The 11,235-nt window shown below is 36.3% G+C and overlaps 1 protein-coding gene and 1 pseudogene across 1 annotated transcript; both read right to left on the bottom strand.

The window, feature by feature from the left end:
• Window positions 1–4,643: 4,643 nt before the first annotated feature.
• On the bottom strand, window positions 4,644–5,849 carry LOC125222258 ((-)-isopiperitenone reductase-like). The gene is made up of 2 exons (XM_048124777.1): window positions 5,549–5,849; window positions 4,644–5,487 (listed from the first exon to the last, which is right to left on the bottom strand). The coding sequence occupies exons 1-2, from the start codon at window positions 5,813–5,815 to the stop codon at window positions 4,813–4,815; spliced, it is 942 nt and encodes a 313-aa protein (XP_047980734.1). The 5' UTR covers window positions 5,816–5,849; the 3' UTR covers window positions 4,644–4,812.
• Window positions 5,850–7,351: 1,502 nt separating this feature from the next.
• On the bottom strand, window positions 7,352–10,943 carry LOC125198609 (annotated as a pseudogene).
• Window positions 10,944–11,235: the final 292 nt, after the last annotated feature.

Raw genomic sequence — 11,235 nt, forward strand, 5'->3', positions numbered from 1 at the left:
AAGCTTGGAACCGGCCGTGACTTCGATTCTCACTGTGAAAAGCGACGTGGGTCGACGATTCCGAGTCTCAAAGTTCAGATTTAAGAGCACGCGCGCCGTCGGTCGACTTTTCATCTCCGTTCTTCATATACGGTACGGGTATTAAGTCTTGATTTTTAGTGAGATTTCTTTGAAAAATGTGAAATTGTGAGCATTAGATGATGGGTTATCAATATTTGGAAGTGTATTGTTGGTTTCTGAGTTGAATTTGGTTTGATGTTAGGTTTTTGGGTTGTATTCGTCCTCAGTTTGACGATTATTGTCGATTTTGCTTTAAATGTTCGATTTTTGTGGTTCTGGTGTAGTATCTAAAGCGGTTTCTGTTGTTGTTGTTGTGTCTGTTAGTTTTGCGATGTCGAAAAGAGGCCGCCCCTTCAAAAGCCAGCCCACGCAGACCAAATGTGAGAATGCTGCGACATTTTACAAAACCGATACTGTGTTTTTCCTTTGTTTGATGCATTGCTGTGCATTTTATGCTTATTTGTTTGCATTACAACTCTTTTACATTGCTGTGTAGTTGTTACTTGAAGTGGTTTCCATTAGTTTAACATTATTCAGTACATTTTCTGCATTATTTGTTTGGATTTCAACATTATTGTTCTACAGTGCTGCTTAGAGAGCTTTAAGAATCAGTAGGTTGCTTGTAGTCAAGTTTCATACATTATTTAACATTTTTGGTGCATTTTGTTTCTGTTTTTTTGCATTCCAACTCTATTCCATCTCTGTTTTAATGTTGGTAGAAGTGTTCTACATTTTTGTTACATTATTCAGTTCATTTTCTGCATTATTTGGTTTGTTTTCAAAAGTATTGATGAAGGTGTTTAGTTGTAGTGCTTATTTGGTTGGAATTCTACATTGCTGCTTAGCGAGCTTTAAGAATTAGTAGGGTGCTTGTAGGCAAGATTCTTACATTATTTAACATTTTTTGGTACATTTTGTTTCTGTTTTTTTGCATTACAACTATATTCCATCTATGTTTTAATGTTGCTAGAAGTGGTATACATTTTTGTTACATTATTCAGTTCATTTTCTGCATTATTTGTTTGGATTTCAAAATTATTGATGAAGGTGTTTATCAGTAGTGTTTTTTTGGTTGGAATTCTACGTTGCTGATTAGTGAGCTTTAAGAATTAGGAGGTTGCTTGTAGTCAAGTTGTTCACATTTTTTTTACATTATTCTGTTCATTCTCTGCATTATTTGGTTAGATTTCATCATTACATATGTATCTGATTATTAGTACTCCATTATTTGGTTAGATTTCATCATTATTTGGAGAGAGGGAGAAAGATTGGGACTGCGGACTAACTGCCAAAGGAACGAAGAGCCTGGAAATGTTGCGAATGAAGTTTGCAACAGCTCTGCTAACTTCTCCACATAACTCGAAGACTGGACCAACCAAACACAAGCCACGAAACATTGGATGGATAGGCCGCCTAAATTCAGCTTCGAAAAATGGGTCGAGAATTATAGCATCGAGTGAACTAGATGTTTTTAAATTTGGATATGAAATAGATGTTTTTTTATGATAACTCATGCTGGAAGGGTGAACATCGACTTTGTGGGTTGGAGTGTTTTAGATATTTTGGTACTAAATTTTTGCACACAACTTATAATGGATGCAAATAACTTAATAATGTCAATTTATTGCTTAATAATGTAAAATATATAGGGAATAATGTAGAACACAACTATTGAATATAATAATATTTTACAACAAGCTCGATAATCAATGCATGTAAGTAAACAAATAATGTAAATAAATTCCTTTATAATGCACTTTTCCGGGATACTAATGCATTGACATACCAGTGCGTATAACACAATAATGTAATAATCTACATTTATAATGTATGAAACTATGTATGTAATGCACGGTTATTCACATAAAGGTAAATATTGTTTCTCCAAAATGCCCGTCTTCTGTAATAATTCTGAAAAAAATATTAAGTACTAAATACAAATAATGTAACATATAGATAACAATAATGCACAAAAACCAATTTATAATGAGCAATCATTTCCAATACCTTGTTCACAGTGGGAAATGCTTCGGCCTCAATACTGAACATAAAACGGAAAACAAAAACAAATAATGCTCTTATAATCAAAATACATCAACATTTCCTCTTTCCCTTACGCAGCTCATTCTCCGTTTCAAGCTCTTTAAGCATTGGACAATTTCTAGAGTCGTGATGGCACAGCTCATCGCACGCCTTACACCGTCTAAGGGGCCTAGTAGCATCCTTGATAGCCTTTTCTCTCTTGGAAATCAGATGACTAGCGGAGCTGCTCGCGTGCCCCTTCGTCTTTACCACATCTGGAGGGTGGACCTCAACGACTTCCGGCCTTTCCCTTCTCAGGGGCGGATGTTGTAGGAGTTCCAGCTGTACAACAATCACAAAATCTTAGAACGCGAAACCAAAATCTAGTTATTTGAACTTCTGCCCAACCACAGGCTTCAAATCTTTCGAACAGTCAGGTACAACAACCACTACACAATCACAAAAACAAAATCTCAGCTAACATAAACATTATGAATTATAAAACGTGCATTATCTATCTAAAAATTTAAATTATACAGTACTAAATCTACATTATCTGTATCTAATAAAGCAACACCCTAGCCGCCACGTGTCTAAACCCTAACCAAGACAAAATAAAACTTGAATTATGTATTCGCAACTGTATATTATCCATTAATGAATGTACATTAAGATTGAAATAAAACAACACTCTAGCCGCCATGTTTCTAAACCCTAGCCCATGCAAAATAAAACGTGCATTATTTATTTAATACTTTACATTATAAACTTAAACATTGTACATTAATTTTATCAAATAAAGACATCCCTGCCGGCCTCAATCCCAAACCCTAGCCGACGCCATAAATAAACTCATGCTCCTTGTTAACGTCGGTTATGGAACTAGTACCAATTAACAAATACAGAAAATCGAAAAGGGTTGCGTTAATCCCTACTTACTACATCCTAGCCCAACGATAATATTCAGAGAACAATAATCAGAGAATGGGTTTAGGGATGAAGCAATTTACCTTCTTCCATTGTTGAAGCATGAGCTTCGTCCATTGTTGCAGAACACCCTTCGTCCATCCAAGCCCGGTACTCTCCCAAAAAAAATTCTGTTAACGATAATTACAAAATGCAACTTTCACACGATTTTTTTTAAATCAGAATTTTGTTCAATGGAGAATGATGAGAGATTAATCATGAAAGAGAAGAAAGAAATTGTAATGTGTTGAATAAAACCGCTAGAATATTTTGTGAAGGAGAGAATCATGGACTTACCATAACTGACGTTAATGTAATTCCCTTAAACGCCCTTTTATATTTTTTTAATGAATAAAATTGATTAGATCAGGCCCTAATTTCGGCCCTTAGATCTTAATATTGGATGGTGGAGATTAAAAAGGAAAAAGCACAAAAGATGGGAAAAGTATATGAATACATCCCTATATATATATTATATATATCTATCTATCTATATATATATATATATATATATATATATATATAGGGTGCTGATCTATGAAAACTAGATTTAAATACAGAAACGCAGAACAAAGTCATACGTAGAACAATTTTAGGTCATAGTTAGTCTATTTTTAGGGTCATGCTAACAAAGCATGACCTAAAAATATCTTTAACATGACATTAAACACAAATCTTATAATATGACCTAAAACTGCTTAACTATGACCTTCCGTGTTTGTGGTTAATTATTGACCATTAGATCATCTAATCCTAAGGCCAGGATTTGGGCTGCATTTCTTGATTTAAGGATATACTAGTTTTGATCATCTCCCTATATATATATTTGTAGTGAGATAATTAAACCTATCAAATCGAGTTAATCAAATAATTAGTTGTTCAAACAAAATAAAATAGTCTGCTACCAAATTATGGTTTACTAATAATACTATTGTTAAAATTAGGATTTAGCACTTAATTGTTATGGGATACAACTGATTTTATATAGAGAATCTAATTATCTTAGGTGATCATGTTGAGTAAAATATAGTATATTATAGTATTAAGTATATTTTTACAAAAAGAAAATTTGCAGCATTGAGAATTGTAAAGTAGCATAAAAATAGTATAGGTGTTTCATGTTCCAATAAATCACGTTTAAAAGTGCAATAAATAAAGATAAATGTTCCAACTTTCAAAAGGGCTATCATTATTCATTAATATAATAGTGTTAATTCAACCAATTAATGTCATGTTTTTTGTGAAGTTTATCATTTGAACTTTTTTATGGTCATAATTTTGACGTTTTGAATATTATGAGTTATCGATTTATTATTTTGTTAAAAGTGTGATTTACATTATTTTTAATAGAGAAATATGAAGGATTGTTTTAAACATAATTTTTAAAAGTGTCAACACTTGATATAATCTCTTTATCGTTGTCCAAATAATTGTGTTTGTCTTGATTCCATTTCAAATATGTTTAATTTTATGTCTAAAATGAATTGAGGATCATATATTTATTTAATTATTATTATATAATATATTTTTTTATTATTAAATATTATATAGTTATATTATTTCTTATTTTAATTAATCAATTAACGATTTAAAACTGTATGACGAAAAAATATTACATCGTGCATTGCACATGGGTTAACACTAGTATATATAATTAATACAACTAATATTTTGATTCTTGAATGTAAGCATGTAATAGTAGTTTTTATTATAGGGAGCTATATTATAATGGTGATGCCAAGTCTTCCACACAGACACTATCCATCAAGTAGCAACACTATACACATCCTTGTCATAAAAGAAGGCTCCCGACGGCCCTCCGCGAGGCAGCAGCGCCACCCTGACCACCTTCTGAGCAGCCTCCTCGGCGCTGATGGCGCCGAGATGGCCCGATAAATCTGTTTTTGCAAAGCCAGGGCAGAGGCTGTTGATGATGAAATCAGTGTGCTTCTTAGCCAACACTTTAGTGTACGCATTCAATGCTGCTTTAGAGACTTGATACGCCACACCATCACTCAGCCACTTGTTCTCCTCCAATCTCCCCTCTTTGAAATCAATGAGGAATTCTCGCACCACCTCATCAATGCTCTCTTCTGTCAGCCCCGCCTCGTTGCTCAACACAGCTTTTGCGCGCTCATTACGCAAGAGGTTAAGGTGGCCACCTATGGAGGAGACATTGACAATAGTTGGGGAAGCAGATAGTTGGAGGATAGGAATGAAGGCTTCTGTAACTCTCTTTACACCGTAGAAGTTTGTCTGCATGCACTCTTCTGCATCCTCGTATGTCTGGATCATAGTTCCACTTGCTTTCAGCTGCTGCGGCGACGTCTTAGCCTTTGAGTTAGCAAAGACTGCAGCAGCTTTTGCTTCTACCTCCTCTTGAAGTTGAACACTTGAAACATTATCCAGTCTTGCTCCTAGTATGCCTGCATTGTTCACCTGCAAAAAAATTTCTTTCAAAATGAATATGATTAGATATCTTGATACAATGAATTGATACCAGAATGTCAAGCCTCCCATATTTTGTGGTGAGGAATTGGGCAGCAGCAGCGATGCTTGCAGAATCGACAACATCGAGTTGATGAAAAACCACATAATCAGAGAGGCCAGAGTCCTTGAGGGATTGCACTGCTTCAATGCCTCTCTTCTCATCCCTTGAAGTTAAAATCACAGTAATTCCTTTGGAAGCTAACTGCTTACATATCTCCAAACCGATTCCTTTGTTCCCACCTGTGACTAATGCATACCTGACACCTGCATCCACCATTGATAGTGAGATTATTTAGTCGATGATATTTTGTTTTTTGCAATGTGGATCAACACATGTAGTTAAAGGAAATGGGTGAGGCATTGCATAGCTGACTACATTCAACAGATTAGGCATAGCTCGCAAAAACTCATAAGTATAGTGGGAACCTATATTTTCTAGTGACCTATAGTAATTGACTAAACTAACATACACACACTCCGGAAAAGAAAATAGGGAATATTAATTTTGGCTTTCGAGGTCCATTAACTTTGATTAATATCGTTTGCGCTAAGTTTTCACTGTTTTGAACTTTTTCTAGACAAAAATACTCTCAATGTCAAGAATGGCATTTCACCACTGTTTTCATTAATTTTTTTTTTTTTTTGTGTTATCGAATAACATAAAATAGCAAAATAGATAAATTAAAGAGAACACCATAACATACTTAATTTAATTAAAAAAGTTACAAAGGAAGGATCACTAGAGAAGGAACCGCCAAGGAACATCGGAGTTTCGTCGGGATATGTTGGAAACCACCAGTAGTCACTTTTTGCTTTCTAGAAAGAGATGCAAATAAGATGAGAAGAGACTGGACTGAAGAAGTGATGAAATGAGGTGAAAAACAAAGTGTTTATAGAGTGGAAATACTATACAAAATCAAAATGACAATGCAGGAAAATCGGCAGAACCCGCCGCAATAGCGCCAATCGGAGTCGAGGAAATCGCGGAGCCACGATGACCGCCAATCCCTAGGTCGGCCGCCACAATTTTTTTTTCAGGCGGACGACAACAATAGCGCTGATAAATCCACTGATTGGGTGGGGCGGGTTTTTAGGCGCTACTACAAGTGCCCTTACTATAAATCTATAATGTGTTAAAGCAAAGAATAAATCAGCCGCCCACCATAAACTGTAGTAGAGTATTTAGAGCACATTTAATGGTGTAAGTTCATAGAATTCCAATTCTTATTTATTGATGTAGTTGGTGAGTATTAAATATCACCATAAATACTAGGGTGATGAGCCCCAATAGAGACACAACAAAAATTACAAAATACAAGTGTTCTTCCAATACGTGCCTTTACTATAAATCTATAATGGTGATCCCAAGTCTTCGAACTTCAACAAAGCAACAAGTCATATAGTGAAGTTATTGCATGTGTTGAACTCGGAACCAAGTAACATTCGTGTCCAAAAAAAATTCCCAAAAAGTCGAATCGCGAACCAATCACAACATGTTACGTACGTACTGCTCTTAATTGTATAACTTGTAGGCATGTACTCCTATTTCATTTTTTTTTACCTATATTTACATCAAGATTAGCATTTAATATACAATTTCTAAGTTGATAATCTATATATAAGAGCATCTCCAACAATTTACACTAAATTCAAACCTATTTTAGTGTAAATGTCACATCAAATACGATTTTACTCCAACCATTTACACTAAATTCAAACTTTAAAACTTTTTAATTCAAACTTAAAAGAATATTCTTTATATTATGCCTTCTTTAAATTCAAACCTATTTTAGCGGTGATCCCAAGAATTCCATTAAGTAACAATACCATACACATCCTTGTCAATAAAGTGGCCCCTCGTCGGCCCTCCATGAGGCAGCAGTGCCACCTTCACCACCCTCTCACCGGCCTCCTCCGCGCTGATGGCACCGAGATTGTTAGTAATATCCGTTCTCGCAAAGCCAGGGCAGAGACTGTTGATGACGAAATCAGCGTGCTTCTTAGCCAACACTTTTGTGTACGCATTCAAAGCCGCTTTAGACACTTTATACGCTGCACCATGACTCGGCCACTTGCTCTCCTCAATCTCCTCTCTTTGAAGTCTTTGAGGAATTCTCGCACCACGCCATCCACGGCCTCTTCGGTCAGGCCTGCCTCGTTGCTCAGCACAACTTTTGCACACTCGTTCCTCAAGAGACGAAGGTGGCCTAAGATGGAGGAGACATTGACGATAGTCGGTGAATCAGATAGTTGGAGGAGAGGAATAAGGGCTTCTGTCACTCTCTTTACACCGTATGCACTTTTCTCCAGCCTCATATGTCTGGATCATAGTTCCTTTTGCTTTCAGCTGCAGCGGCGTCTCAACCTCTGAGTTAGCAAAGACCGTAGCAGCATTTGCTTGTACAGTTGTACACTTGTACTAGCACTTGAAGAATTGAAACATCTCCCTCCAGTTCTGCTCCTAGTATGCCTGCATTGTTCACCTGCACAAAAATTGCTCGCAAAATGAATATGAAGATAAACATAATATGCATTCAAAATATAACTTTCTCTGTCATAACAACTGAGAGCATCTCCAAAGGTGAGATAAACTACTATAACTACCATATTTACCTTTTTTTCATGAAAAATCATATTCCAAGGGGAGAGGTATTTGAGAAGGTATTATATCTTTTCCCATTTTGAAGAGGTATTTTTATCTTCCCATCAATGGAGAGGTAAAATCTTATAACTACCATATTTATCTTCTTTTCATGAAAAACCCTTCTCCAAGGGGAAAGGTATTTGAGAAGGTATTACACTTTATATTTTTTTATGCATTTTGTACTATTATTTTATTTTTAAAAAATAATTTACCTTACTGTATACCTTTTCCCTTTGGAATGTGTTACTTTTTAGAAGGGTATATTTCACTTTCTAAGAAGGTAAATAAGTAATATACCTTTTCTATATACCTTTTCCATTGGAGATGCTCTAACTAGGAGCATTGAGCCCATAGTCTATTGAACATTTTATATACTCATTCCGTGCCACTCTAAATGATTAAACAAGCGAAAGTTTAGTTATTAAGTATAATTAAGGTTGTTATTATGTCAACACAATTGAAGTGAAGCAGTGGTAATGGAGTTGGGCTTGTATCCATTAGGTATAGGGTTTGAATCCCTCTGGGATCAATTTCTTAAAAAAGCCTAACAATTGAAAAAATCGGTCCAACCGGCCGGCGGTTCACGGTCAACCGGCCGGCTCATCCGGTTCAAAACGGCTCAACATGCTGCTGGTTTTATATGGTGAACCGGATCTGAATGGACACCGGTTTGCGGTCGAATCGGCCGGTCCGATTCGGTTTTTAAAACACTATGAGGGAACAAAGACGACACACAGTTCCCGAAAAAAATAGGGTACATTTTCTTTGGACCACGAACTTCGCCAATGTATCAATTTATACCCGAAACGTTTGAAAATATTTTCTAAGGTCAATTAACTTCAACGCAATACCGTTTTTTACTATGTCAATCAGTTTAATTTTTTTTGGATGAAAATACCATCAAACAGTTTGATTCAAACCTATGAAGGGCATTTCACCACCATTTTCATTTTTAATTTTTTTTTTGTGTTATCATGTAAAATAAAATAACAAAATAACGTATATTAAAGCCAATACCAAAACATACTAAATTCAATAAAAAAATAAAGTTACTCCAAGGAAGGACCACCGAAGAAGAAATCGTCGGGGAATATCGGAGTTCCATTGGGATTTATTGGAAACTACTGGGTTTCATTTTTTCGTTTTCTAGAAAGAGATAAATGAGGCGAGAAGAGACCGGAGTGAAGGATTGATGAAATGAGGTGAAAAACAAGGTATTTATAGAGTGAAGATAGCAGAAGAAGAAAATCAAAAGAATGAACTACAAAAATAGGAGTTTGACACGTTCCCGACGTCGAGGCAGGGGGAGGTGGTGCGGATGAGGTACGACAGGCTGACGAGCGTGGCGAGGAGGATACAGACGATGGTGGGGGACGTGGCGACAGTTGGGGGAGAGGCTGCATTCGGTGCTGAGGTGGAGGGATCCGAGGGCGACGAGCTTGTTTCTTGTGTTCTGTTTGTGTGCGGCGGTGGTGCTTTACCTGACGCCGGTGAGGGTGGTGGTGCTGGCGGGGGGAATTGTATGTGATGAGGCATCCAAGGTTTAGGAGCAAGAAGGCCTTCTGTTCCTAGTAACTTTTTTAGGAGGTTGACTGTCAGGACTGAATCTATGCTTTGGGATTCAGTGTGTTGTGTTTTTTTCCATTTGTGTTGTATAGGAATAAGGAGAATTTTATGTTGTTTCTTGCCACTTTGTTTTCGTTTATCTTCATGAATCACCTTAAGATCATGTATGTTGTGTTCCTCAATCTACAAGGAGCAAAATATATCCACAAATAAATAGTAGAGAAGTTGGTGCACAAACTTCCCATCTCTCAGTAAAAACGTTGATAGATAATCTGAGCAATATTAGAGAATAGGGTGGGAGTTGAATCGTTGATTATAGGTGATAATTCAACACTCTACCACTTGGTCAACTCTATTTAGTTTTTAATATAGAGTAAGCTTTACATATTTCATTTGTTGTTGTTTATCATGTCTTTCACCTTGTTGGGCTCTTGGTGATGCAGTTCTAGTTAGAGGTGTCAATTAGTTTAGGCTGACTCATCCAACGCGGCTCAAGTCCAATATGGTTGGCCTAAGCCTAACCCATAAGATGGGAAGGGCCTAGTCTAGCCTGGGGCTTAGATAAGAATTTATGAAACAAAACTTAGTCCAACACAATCCGCTCCAGTTGTGGGCATGTGTTGGGTAAGGTTCTAATCTGTATGGCCTAAGGTGGGCCTGGGGACGGGTCTATGTCCAATAGATGACGCTGACAACGCCGAAATCGTCAAATGTGTGACAATGACTTGATATTCGTATTGAATTTGCGAAATGAACTAAGAATTTAAAAACATTGATACATCATGATTTATTATGGAACTTGACCATTTGATATTTTTAAGGGGTAAAATAGCTATTTTAATTTTTTTACTTTATTTTTAATCTTTATAATTTTATTTATGACACTTTTTGAGTTTCTAGTGTTTTTAAACTATTTATAAATAGTGAATTTTAATCTTCTATCGTCACTTTTTGTGGTGAGGAATTGGGCAGCAGCAGCGATGCTTGCAGAATCGACAACATTGAGTTGTTGAAAATCCACATTATCAGAGAGGCCAGAGTCCTTGAGGGATTGCACTGCCTCATTGCCTCTCTTCTCATCCCTTGAAGTTAATATCACTGTAATTCCTTTGGAAGCTTACTGCTTACAGATCTCCAAACCGATTCCTTTATTCCCACCTGTGACTAATGCATACCTGACACCTGCATCCGCCATTGATAGTGAGATTATTTAGTTCGATAATATTTTGTTTTTTGCAATGTGGATCAACACATGTAGTTAAAGGAAATGGGTGAGGCATTGCATAGCTGACTACATTCAAGAGATTAGTCATAGCTCGCAAAAACTCATAAGTATAGTGGGAACCTATATTATCTAGTGACCTATAGTAATTGACTAAACTAACATACACAGTACACACACTCCGGAAAAGAAAATAGGGAATATTAATTTTGGCTTTCGAGGTCCATTAACTTCGATTAATATCATTTGCGCTACGTTTTCACTG

Source organism: Salvia hispanica, chromosome 1 (assembly GCF_023119035.1).
Source record: "Salvia hispanica cultivar TCC Black 2014 chromosome 1, UniMelb_Shisp_WGS_1.0, whole genome shotgun sequence".
NCBI lineage: Eukaryota > Viridiplantae > Streptophyta > Magnoliopsida > Lamiales > Lamiaceae > Salvia > Salvia hispanica.